The following is a 13,403-nucleotide window of genomic DNA, read 5'->3' as shown; positions in this document are numbered from 1 at the left end:
TAATAACGAGGGCTGGAACTAAATCCAAGCGGTCAAATTGCAAGGAAAATTCCAACAAGGACAAAATCACAGGAGTATATATTGGATGTACCAGTGCACAACCTATATAATTACCTTTTCCCTTCAATTGCCATATATTCTAAAATGTTATCTGTATTTTTTCAACTGAAATAACTTTTTCTTTCTTTTAAAATGCTGAAAACTCAATGAAACGTAAAAATGTTATAATAAGTGGGCAGATTGGCTTTAATTCCTTTCACATATACCCATATGAAAGGTTCTGGGTATTCCTATTTATATACTTTTAATACATTTGAAATACGTTCACCTTATTACAGTAAGACGATTCATTTTAATTACGAAAAGTAATTGTGATGCTATTTGATTTTTTTTTTTAAACAAGTCGTTCTTGTGTGGTAGCATATCTTTTATTGTGAGTAATGTATAAATATTTAATTCTGAAATACTGATCAAAATTTTTTTTAGCAAAGATCAAAATGTGAAATAATATACTTACTATAATAGTCTTACGTCTTTTATTGGTTTTTCAGCATTAAAAAAAAGAAAAGAAAAAAGAAAGAAAGAAAAAATCCGTAAAGTGAAGAATTTCAGATAACATTTTAGATGCATAACTGTTGAAAAAAAAAAGTAATCATCCTTTCATTAATCTGCACCTATAATTCTGTCGCTTGAATTTAGTCCGTTTTGTCTGAATTTTCCGTGGGGTTTGTCCTCTTGAATTTTGTCCTGCATTCGTAATAAGCTGTTTAGTAATTCTAACAAAGGCTGTAAGAAGAATAACTATTTCTTCAAGTTTCATCATAAATTTTAGATGTTATTCTTCTTGTTCTTCTCGGAAAAATGACGAGGATATAGTTTTTAATCAGCAGTGTTATTCACATCTACATTGGTAAAGATTTTTTTTTTCAAATACCTGCGAGCAAATAAAAAATCGATTGACTCAGTTGGAAGAAAGCCGTTTGACATTGTAATTGAAACCAACATAAAATAAAGTTAATTCGGTATAATATCAAATTATTTCACATCAAGATTTTATTCATTTTTTCAGTAGTTCATCTCTAACATGCTAAGAGTCGCGGTATGTAAAAGGTGCCGCAATTCATGTTTGACCATATATTAAGTAAACAATGCTGGTAGGGCCTGGTAGACCGAAGTAAGTTTATTTTATCCTAGTTTCAGCTACAATGTCAAACTGTTTTTTTGCAACTGAGTCAATGAATTTTCCATTTCTCTGCAGGTAGATTTTTTTTTTTAATCACATTCATTTTTACTGAAGTAGATGTGAATAACACTGTTAAAATAACAGAACTGTATGTAGTCACTTTTCCGAGAAGAACAAGTAGAATAACATCTAAAATTTATGATAAAACTTAAAGAAACAGTTATTATTCTTACAGAATCTGTTACAATTACTAAAAAAATTCTCTTGAAGAAGTCTCTCCCTTGACAGAATCCCTCGTCTCAAAAGATTAGGCCACCTCTGGTACTTGGGGTTCCGGGTTCAAACCCTGCTCCCGCCAAGTGAACTTTGTGGTGGACAAACACCGTGTGCGTGGGTTTTCTCGGGGTTCTCCCGTTTCCTCCCACTTTCTTCATTCCACCATTTCATTCATTTCTCATAATCACCGTCTCCTTTAGCCTATCCGGCATAACCGTGGGACGTAAAACTCAAAGATTTCATTTCATTTCATTTTCGAAAGATTAGGCAAAGATAAGATCACTGAAACTATTTTTTACAAAGTGCTTTAGGGCCTTTAGGCAGAACGGGAAGACATAATTAAAAATCTTGCTATTTTGGTTTTTTAAAAAAATTTGAATTCTCGTTTTTAAGTGCCAATAGAATAAAACAACTTACTTTCGACAAGATAAATTTTCAGGCAAAGCACGCAACGCAAGATTGAATGGAAATCAACCTTTACACGGCTGTGATCGTCACAACAACATTTGCCAACGATTTCATCTCGACATCACACCAAGCATGAGAAAGTCGATGCTAATTGGCTCTTTGTGAGGAAGGAAATCCAATGCAGTCGTTCGTTGCAACAAATTTTAAAATTTGAAAAAAAAAAAAAAAAATCTTAATGCAAGATTGCACCCCCTAGATTTTTTGAACGCCCCCGTAAGTTCAAAATTCTGGATAAATCACTGCCAAGTTGCATCGACTAGCTAACCTCCCAAAACCGCACCTGTCTCTGTTAGTGTTAGTCTTCGGCAAACTCCAGGTTTTCGTCGTTTAAATTATATGGCCGACCTAAAACTTGGCCAGCATCTACGCCTGTTCAATAATACGGTCCTTCCCCCGTATTTATCTATACTTTCCATGCTTGTTCATACATTCGATCTCTAGCTTGAAAGTGATAGAAACAGTAGTATTTTGCAATGTTTAATATGCGTAAGATGGTAACACTGAGGGTGTATCAACAGTGCGTGGCCGTCATTGTTGATGTATTAGGTGATCGTCGGTCATGGGTCAGGCGTGTGTGTTGAGGCGGGTAGAGGGTGGTGATATGAAATGAGAGACCTCTTTGAGCTTCAGAAGAGGCTAAATTGTATGTACGTGCTTAGTTGGCGCAAATATATATAGTAGGTGGTCAGTGTGTTAGTTGCGTCGGAAGGAACAATGTCCAAAAGGCGATGACGGGCTACAGGTTTCATGGCGAAAGAACATCTGCGAAGAGTAATAGTGGACGAAACAGAAACCTCACTGACAGGGAGAGGATTGTCTCCGCTAAGAAGTCGCAATGCAATGCAATGTGAACTGTCGAGATCGGAAACGCATAAAGTAGTCAGATGTGTTGTATTTCACCTTATTCCCAACATCAGATGTGTTTATATGTAGCGGAATCCCCAAGAACTTTATGTGTGGAATTGTCTCTTTGTACTGTGAAACATGGGTGACAACTCTGTAATGCTGTGCACCTCAGTTTCCTGGTATTCCGTGGGTCCTGGGTGCTGCGTTTGATGAGGAATAGTACAGTATTGTTCTGGTTGGAAATCATTCATGATTTTTATGATTTTACTCCACGACATGTCGGAACTTTTTTGCAAGCGGGCTCCCTCGTGGCTAAGCGTTTAGTGTGCGCGCCTTTGGCGCGGGAGACTGGGGTTCGATTCCCGGCAGGAGCTCATGTGGTTCGGATTCCACGTTAATCAGTAGGTCCCGTCTCATATAGCCTCGCTGCTGAAAAGGAACGTTAAACTCAAACTCAACATTTCTGCAAACTAACGGTTTCTCACCTTGTCGTACGAATTTGGTACGTTGCAATTTCTTCATGTGTTTCCTATCATTTTTGTAAGACTTGTATGTATTCTTTGCGCACATTAGTGTATTTTGAAATGCACATAAATTTATTAGGTTGAATATCATGACAGTGGGATTAATCGGCACGAGCATAATTTTAAAATTTAGAATTTATGTGTTTCAATCAAATGCTATACATGATATGTGTAAGCCTGAGATTATTGAGGGTTTTTTATTTATTTATTTATTTTAATTGTAGGACCATATGTACCAGGATGCATAGATGTAATGACTGAATATTCCTCATCAGGGACTTTTGTTCGCCTGTTCTACCCGACGTCACTTTCAGATATTAAAGTAAGTTCCAATTTACCGATGAATACTATAAGATGCATGTTTAATACTTAAAAAGATAAAGACAAATAATGTATTGCTTTTACGCACGCGTATGAGGTGTGTTTGAAAAGTAATTAGACTTTTTTTTAAAAAATGATTTATGCTGTTATATTTACAAATGAAGGTTATGCTCTTCGAAATAGTCTCCTCAGGCAGCTACATAGCATGAAGTCGTTTTTTCCGTTATTCGTAGCAGTGCTGGAAGGCATCTGCTGCAATACCTTTCAGCTCGTCTTGTTACGCTCTTCTGGATAATATCCCAAGTACTAAAATTGGACTCTCTTATGTGATTTTTAAGTAAGGGGAATGAAACGAAGTCACAGGGACAGAGATCCAGCGAATAAAGGAACCACAGGAATGCTTTCTTCTGCCAAAAGTTTATTGATGCAGACTGCTTAGTCATGAGGTTATTTCGAACCACCTGTGCACACTTGGACCTTTCTTATGTCCATATATTGGGTTAAAATTTTATAGACCGCAAATCTTTCAAATGTAACTCATTACTGACCATGCTCACGGTCACGGACCCTATAAAAGTTGGTTAGCTATGTTTAACTTTCCTTTCAGCATCGAGGCTATATGAGACGGGTGATTCCATACGATTTTACTCTTTCTACATTGTTTTCCATTTTTGATGTTGAAGTTCTTCCCGCACGTAATTCGTCTTACACTTGCTTTCGGCCTCCTGTAATGATTTGTGCACTGGATAAAAAGATTCTTCATAAGTCTTTTGTAACTTGTTATAGGTCACAGTAGCAGTTTCGCAAAGCTTTACACAAAATCCTCATGAGTGTATGTCTGATGAGGATCTTGGCTAGAAGATCGAAACGTCACGTGTAAATGTGCTTTTATTAAATAAGTACAGTTTTGTTCAGCAGTGTTTTTATTTACCTATTCATACTGTTTGAGTTAACAATGATTGAAGTATTCTCTCGAACGATCTCAAGCTATGAGTTTCTGTGTTACAAATTAGGTAGGTGACACTCAATTGATTATAATTCCCAATAAGAGTTTTGTGTTGCTAACAATTTAATCTCATTAGAGTTTCAAGTAATGTAAACTGTTTACATTTTTCAGGCCCACTCTTCGAAATGGATAAAATGGGTGAGTCATCCTCAATATGTGGATGGTTTTGCAGCCTTCTTCCAGGCGTGGCCACGCATCTTCAAATTTTGTTATTCAATGATTGTAGGTGAGTAGTTGACACATTGTTCATTCATTAACTACGATGCTTATTTAAGTTCAGGAACTGGGATTTCTGAAAAAAAAAAATGGTTCGCTGATTGGATATACTATGCGGCCCATAAGTCACTTGACACTAGTAGGTATTAGACGCTGGTTTGAGTAGCGTAATAGCTACTTGACTGCAGTAGTAGTTCCCGTAATTCAATTGACTTATCAGTGATGATACCGTCATGTGAGGTGAGCCTTACGATTGGTAGTTGTTTTTAACTTATATTAAAAATGCAATGTAACCAACAACTATGAAACCCCTGTATGTCTAATTATCTAAAGAGTTAGACGGTTAGTAGTTAAGGTTATTTTGAACGTCCAAATAGTTTGATCTAACACGGTAGATGGCGCCACCGTCACCAATGTTAACATATACAACTAATAAAATTAAAACTATCAAAAATAAAATGAATAATTCAAAAACTAAGCAAAAACGGATACAGTCTGGTTAATGGACGTTACAAAATCTAGGGAATGATGGTGTCGATTTCACATATTGTCATTAGTTTAATTGTTAGAGGCAACCATTGTTAAATAAACAATCGTTGGAATTCTCCATTGTTAAATAAACATTCAACTTTATCTATCATACTTTCTACCAGAAACTGACCAAAGTTTGCACACCCATTTAAGATTGAAATATCAAGGAAATGGTGCGTGTCAATTTCACATATTGTAAGTTTCATTCTTGGCTACCATCGTTAAATAAACAATCAACTTTATCTGCCACATTTTCTACCACAAATGATCAAATTTGGCATACCCATTTACGATTGAAGTTTTCATGTATCGTATGGTAATGTCGATTTCACATATTGTTATTAGTCTCATTGTTGGGGTAACCATTGTTTAATAAACAATCGTTGGATTTCTCTATTGTTAAATAAACAATCAACTTTATCTGCCAAACTTTCTACCATAAATAACCTCACTTGGCACTCTCATTTACGATTAAGATGTATATATGGAATAGTAAGTGTCGATTTCATATATTGTTGTTAGATTCATTGTTTGAGGCCACCATTGTTAATTTATCTGCTACACTTTCTACCAGAAATAGACCAAACTTGACACACCCATTTACGATTGAATTTTTTTTTATCTATTGTATGGTAGTTTTCGATTTCACATATTGTTGTTAGTTTCATTGTTAGGGGTCACCATTGTTAAATAAACTATGTTGGATTTCTCCATTATTAAATAAACAATTAACTTTATTTGCCATACTTTCTACCACTAACAATACAAACTTTGTACACCCATTTAAGATTGAAATATCTAGGAAATAGTACGTGATCGATTTCACATATTGTTTTTTCATTGACGAGGGCCACCGTTGTTAAATAAACAATCAACTTTATTGCCACACTTCCTACCAGAAACTGACCAAATTTGGCTCACCCATTTACAATTGAATTTTTTATCTATTGTATGATAAATGTCGATTTCACATATTGTTGTTAGTTTCGTTGTTTGAGGACACCATTGTTAAATAAACAATCGTTGGATTTCTCCATTTGTAAATAAACAGTCAAATTTATAAGGCAAACGTACGTTGGTGCCATGGTTCATCCTCAAAAATGGCCATGGGCAGTCAGAGAACTCGCGGATCGGGTAGAGCAAGAAAGAATATTGGAATTAAAAAAAAAAAAAAAAAACATGGCGTAAAGAAGAGGTTAATGATAGTAATAAGAATAAAGAATTTACAAAGAAAAAAGAAAGAAAATTAAAGCGTGAAAAAATTAGACATAGAATAGGGAATTGAATCTGGGTCTCTGACTTTCTTCCAACGAATGTGGTCTTATTGGCAAGCAGATTGAAACCAGGCCCACAGCCACCGAAGAAGAGTACCCGTGGGATGTACGAAATATCAGCAAGAATTTCGTGGTTTGTTTTAAATACTTGGTATACCATATCAGCTAAATAAGGCATTATTGTGAGACTTGTTTTAAAATTACAGATATTTTAAATTTCTTCCAGTCAGATATACGCACTTCACGAACTAAACTTGCGAGTTTACTCTGCAAGCAGTGTCAAGTAGGAACAAATAAAACATGGTTAGTATCATTTACGTTTTCCCTACTTCGTTACGCAATCCAGTGTAATTCATGGATACCTACACCGAATAGTAACAATTTGAATTTCATTGTATGCTTTGTTTTCCTGTTTATCTTGATGTGATTTTTAAGATTGCAGATAAAAAGAACTGTGTTCTTAATAACAGTGATTGTTTCTGTAGGTGATCCGTACATTCCTGCTGTTTGGGGAGAGCCTCCACGTGAAGATATTCAATTCCCGGTCATAATTCTTTCCCATGGCCTGGGAGCATCCAGATTTACCTTTTCTGTAACCTCAATGGAACTGGCTTCGTATGGATTCTTTGTGGCTGTAGTGGAACACAGGTAGGAACATGAGTGTATAATTCAAATACACGTGTTAAACAAGATTATTAAACCCAGTTCTGTTTATGTTATTGTTGTTTTCTGTTATAGCAATTTCCTGAACTTTATCATGTAACACTTAATTCTACGAATTTCTTCTTACATTTTTTTTTTACTTTCTTTGATTTCTATATTATTATTATTAGTAGTATTTCCCAAAAAAATCTCTCATGCCTTATTAGATCCAATGCAACTCTTACTTTTCAATTGGTAAACTTCCTGCTAAAAGCTTTTTCCATTCCATCAACTTCGTTTTTCGTAATGCAACAATATACAACGGTACGTTGTATATTTGTATATTGTTACTACTTGTAAATTTTTATTACTTGTAAATTATGGGCGTAAAGTATTTTATATATGTACTAGACTGGTTAGATTATTCGAAGAAGAAAAAGAAGAAAAAGAACGAAGTTAGATATAATATCGATATATGAAAAAAAGGAGATATTCATATGTTTTAAATAATATGATTGTCGATAGGAGGTTGTCAAGACAACAAATAAATAAATAAATGGAAATAATACAAAAACGGAGTGTGTGTTATTTAATGACTCAATTTATATAAAAAGAACAAGGTGAATCGTTGTAAGTATGCGTCAGATATATACTTTAATTCAGCGTTTCTCAAACTATTTTCAAGTGTGGACCATGTTTATTAGTCAGAATTCCCCCGGATCGCCCTCTTGTCCCGTTCGAAAGCACATTTACTTTATATATAAAGGTTTTGACCCTGTATCAGTATGCTTTATTTAAAGGCTATCAAGAATACACCTATAGCTATCACAGTTTATATTTATTTTATTAAGTGGTGTGATCTATTATTTGTGTAATATATAGATTTTTTTGCGATTCTCAGCTTCAATGTGTGATACGGAATTCAGTTTAATTTTATGTCACCGATCTTTCTTGGCCTAATATTCATTTTAAGAGGACCACAGTTTGAGAAACACTGCTTTAACTTATTTTTATATGTAGTAATATTATTGCTGCTGTAAGCTCGAAACAAATTTATACATGAATCCGTTATAAATATATATATAATGTGTGTTTGTGTGTAAAAGATGGATAAATATCCTTATACATTATCCTGTTCGAATCGAAATTCTTGTCTGAGAATGTGTGTAGAAGGCATATTGGTCTTAATTTGAAGGTACTAGCACACATGCTACCAGAAGGAATACTGGTCTTAGTGTGAAGGTCCCAGGCTACCGAAAGGAATATTGGTCTTAGCATACAATCTGCCGAAAGGAATGCTGGTCTTAGCTTGAAGGTCCTAGCACACAAGGTACTGGAATGAATACTGGTCTTAGTTTGACTATCCTTGCACACAGGCTGCGGAAAGGAATATTGGTCTTAATTTGAAGGTCCCAGCTCACAGGCTACCGAAAGGAGTATTGGTTTTTAAAGTCTTAGCACACAGGGTGCTGGAAGAAATACTGATCTTAGTTTGAAGGTCCTAGCACACAGGCTGACGGAAGGAATATAGATCCTATTTTGAAGGTCCTAGCACCGTAGATTCAGACTGATTGCAGTGGCGAGAAAGTATGCTACTGCTAGCATGAAGTCGTCGGACAACGTGATGAGTATAGTTGTATGTGACTCTGTGAATCACAGTCTGTATGTGGAATAACATGACAGCGCCCATCGAATGGCCATTGAGCAGTTAAGTTACTTCGAAGTGGGCGTATTGGATTTAAGGTTAATGTATGAAGCAACTTTTTATTAAAATAAAAAAAATCTGGGATTAAATTTGGACGGAGGTTAACCGGACCAAGGCTAGAGCACAATTTGGATATATTTTTGGAACGTAGAAGGCGTATTATCAACTGTGAAGCTACGTAATGTGGCAACTATAGAGGAAATAGACAAGTTTCCGGAGTTTTTTTTATCGTCAAGTACGTGGAAAGGATTAATGCAGTTCCTGTTTCTTCTTTATTCCTTCAAAAACATAAAGATAACCCTTTGTAGGTTCGAAATATATTGTTCGCAAAAATGTACGAGTAGTAAGTGCAAGAATAATTCTACATTCAATTTTGAATACTATTCGTAATTCACAATTAATTAGTAAGAATGTCTTTACCTATCTCGAGAAAATATGTCGCAGCTAACGAATATATAATTTTTGTAAAATCGTCGGAACGGTAGGTCAAACAATAATTAAAACATATCTTAACACACAATAATCATATGTATGACAATGGTTCGACTCTTGGCGGGAGCTCATGTGGCTCAGATGTCACGTTAAGCTGTAGTTCCACGTCTTATATAGGCTCCTGCTTAAAGAGATGCTAAAGTCAAATCAAACTACAACAGCCTACATGATATTCATGCCCACCCTGCTGGTCTAGTGGCTAGCGCGTGCGTCTTTTTGATACATGTGGTTCCGAGTGCGATTGCTGGTGGGAAGACATTGAAATTTGAACGTATTTATTCGTATTCCACCTTAAACTGAAGGTCCACGTCTCATATAGCTTAGTGCTGAAAAAAGGCGCTCAACTTTTATAATGAAAAAAAAAAAAAAATGCGTGTTGGTAAATTTCTTGTATTTTATTTGTATTTGAACATTTTATGTTGTACATGGGTACATTTTCAAGATAAAGCAGATTAGGAAGTATGAACTGATAACAGTGTAAAGCAGAAATGAACCTGCGGACATTTTCCATGTTTGAATCAGCTATTGCGCAAAGACGGCATCTGGTGGTAGGATAAGTAAGTTGATTCCTATTTTATTCTTGTAACAGCCGTAACACAAGCAAGACGCATTAAATTTACTAAATTTTAAGTTGTTAGAAATATAGATGTTTTCCATTTGTTTTCCGTCGCATCCATTAAGATGGTACTATTTATTTTCTTTAGAGATGGATCAGCAAGTGCATCATTTTACTATGAATCAGAAGAGAAGCGAAAAAATAATAAGCCAACGTGGGTACAGTATCGAAAAATGTCTGAAGGGAAGAAACAGTATCCGGAGAGAAATAAACAGGTGAGTACACATATTCCTAAGATGCGTTTATGTTGTAATTTTATTCCTATTACGTGATATTAGATTAGGATTAGATGTCCAAGTACTCAACTACAGAAGGTCAATTCACCTAAGATGGCCAATTTTACAGAGATGATGACGAGCACAGTGTAGAAGAAGAAACCAGAAGCCAGTAGCCCGTGAATCCAGTAGTGAGTTACGTACAACGCTGTATGGAAGTTGTTGTGGTGAACAGCTATTATGTCTGTTAAAATGACACCTTATTGGGAAGAGTACATATGTGCATTTTCCGATGCACAATTCAATGCGTCAGTGATTGTGAAAATATGTGCGGCAAGGGGCAACAATATGAGCAAGCATACAGTGCAAGGGTAAGCCAGCGTTGTAAAAGCACCGGCCCTAAATATCAAGATCAAGTCGTGAGAGTGAAAAGAAAATGGTCATGTCCAGCCAGGACACCACGCGTTGTGACAAAAATAAGGGCATCAGTTGTGATGGACAACCCACTCACCAAAAGCAACCTTGCCACCTCATGCAGGATATCACAGAGCACAATGTGTCGTATCATAAAGGACAATTTGGAAGTCAAAAAACATCATAAGGCGATGGGACATAAGTTATCACCAACGTATATTCAAGAGAGATTCACGAACGCAAGAAACTTGTATTAACAGTACCTGTCAAGTGACAAATGGCAGTGAGTTGTCACTGGATGAAGCCTGGATCTACCTTGATGACACCAATAAGCCCATGGTCATCTTTTATTCACCACATGATGCAAAGGGCCGCAGCGAGTTTGTCCGTGAATGTCGCGAGAAGTTTTCGAAAGGCTTCATGGTGGTGGCAGGTTTCTGCGCCCGTGGGAAGTTTCTAATGCATCGTGTGGATTCGAAGACCAAGGTGAATGAAGCCTACTTTCAAACGAACATAATCGAACCTTTATACACAACGCTTAACCCACAGTTGTACGGCAGGGACACCCGGAAGGTGTGAATCTACACGGACAAAGTATCCAGTCACACTGCTTGCAATTCTGTCGCGTATTATCGGCGTATGACCACGGGGACTGGTGTGTCAGTTATACCCATTTTGTCCGCACCTGTGAAGTCGCCGATGGATTTCTGTGCCTTTGGCCTTCTGAAATAAGGCCTCGCGCGAAGGCGTCCCACCACTATAGCTGGGCTCTGGAAAACTTGTCAAGCGGTGTGGTCTACAATTCCCCTCACACACCTTCGACGCTCACTACTTCGGTGGAAATTGCGTTGCAGGGCGATAGTCCAGGCGCATGGCCACCACATCGAGAACAACCATTGATGGAGGAAGGGATTGTCGTGAGCAGGTGAACGCACAAACTTTGGTCATCTTAGGTAAATTGACCTGTATTTGTAGATACCCGAATAACAGAGTATTCGCCAAACTCGAGAATTATCAAAGGGGATTGACAGTGGTTTATTCTGCAAATTATCAAAAGAATAAACTCATCCTAGTAATAAATGGCAAACGCCTCAGTCTGTGTGTCACACTAATTTTCTAATAATAAAGTCTTCATAATAGACGCCGCTACCTATGCTCTCGCCTGCCTGACGCTAATAGGCGTCGTTACCTGTGCTCTCTGGCCTGCCTAACGCTAATAGACGCCGCTACCTTTGCTCTCGCGTGCATGACGCTAGTAGATGCCGCAACCTGTGCTCTCGCCTGTCGGACGCTAATAGGCGTCGTTGCCTGTGCTCTCGCCTTCCTGACGCTAATAGGCGGCGTTACCTGTGCTCTCTGGCCTGCCTGACGCTAATAGGCGTCGTTACCTGTGCTCTGTGGCCCGCCTGACGCTAATAGGCGTCGTTACCTGTGCTCTCTGGCCTGCCTGACGCTAATAGACGTCCTAACTGTGCTCTGGCCTGCCTGACGCTAATAGACTTCGCTAACTGTGCTCTTGCCTGCCTGACGCTAATATGCTTCGTTACCTGTGCTCTCTGTCCTGTCTGACGCTAATAGACGCCGCTACCTGTGCTATCGCATGCCTGACGCTAATAGATGCCGCTACCTGTGCTCTCGCGTGCCTGATGCTAATAGACGTCGGTAACTGCTCTCGTCTGCATAACGCTAATAGGCGTCGTTACCTGTGCTCTCTGGCCTGCTTGACGCTAATTGACGCTGCTACCTGTCCTCTCGCGTGCCTGACGCTAATAGATGCCGCTACTTGTGCTCTCACAATAATCTGTGTGTGTATCCAGTGTGACGAAGTTCCTAATTATTCATAATTATGCATAATATCTCTTTGCTCTGAGACCTTACTCAACACAACACTCGTTCTAGAACCCGATAGTTTATGTAAGCATTGTTGAAAGTTATTGACCTGCATGATTTTCTGCGCTTTTTTATAATTTTCCAGGGCAACAACTTTCAACAATGATAATATAAGAAATGTCAAACTTGTTTCGTTGTTAGTACACCGATCCATACATCGGTTTGAAAACACAATTATATGCAATGTAGTACATTACGAGATAAAATTCTTAAAAGAAATACAAGAAAAAGTGTGTTTTAATAGTTTTTGTACTAACTAAATTATAATATGTTTAAAGCTTTTAATTACTATTTAGATTTTTGTGGTATAATGACATTTACACAACAATGATAATTACTGAACTTAATAACAATTGAGGTAAATTTGTAATTTAAAATGGCTTAAAGGAATAACTTTCAATAACATATTTTACAAAATATTTTGAATATAAATGATTTTTCTTTTTTTGTAAACTATCAGGAGGGGCCGCGGTGGCTGAGAGGTAGGGCGTTCACCTGGTCCTTGGTTCGATCCCACCTCGCGCCAAGTGAGCTTTGTGATGGACAAACATCATGTGCGTGGGTTTTCTCGGGACTTTATCGTTTTCTCCCACTTTCTTCATTCCACCAATTTCATTTTATTTCTCATCACCGTCTCCTTTAGCCCAGCCGGCATAACCATCGGACGTAAAACGTAGATTTCATTTCATTTTCATTTCAAACTATCAAGATCACAATGTTCTAAGGCATGTAAAGAATGGGATATATAAAAATGTATAAACATGGTCTCTTGAAAGAATCAAGA

The 13,403-nt window shown here is 37.2% G+C and overlaps 1 protein-coding gene across 1 annotated transcript in view; it reads left to right on the top strand.

The window, feature by feature from the left end:
* LOC145684167 (platelet-activating factor acetylhydrolase-like) overlaps positions 1–13,403 on the top strand; it is a 51,028-nt gene that overhangs the window by 4,172 nt on the left and 33,453 nt on the right. The window contains exons 2-5 of the mRNA XM_081756152.1: positions 3,522–3,619; positions 4,736–4,850; positions 7,131–7,293; positions 10,189–10,315. Of these exons, the coding sequence (XP_081612278.1) occupies positions 3,522–3,619; positions 4,736–4,850; positions 7,131–7,293; positions 10,189–10,315 (503 nt within the window). The remainder of the gene's footprint in view (positions 1–3,521; positions 3,620–4,735; positions 4,851–7,130; positions 7,294–10,188; positions 10,316–13,403) is intronic.

Source organism: Thermobia domestica, chromosome 4, assembly GCF_964235325.1.
Source record: "Thermobia domestica chromosome 4, izTheDome1.hap1.1, whole genome shotgun sequence".
In the NCBI taxonomy this organism is placed as follows: domain Eukaryota; kingdom Metazoa; phylum Arthropoda; class Insecta; order Zygentoma; family Lepismatidae; genus Thermobia; species Thermobia domestica.
This window is presented reverse-complemented; position numbering and strand designations above follow the sequence as displayed.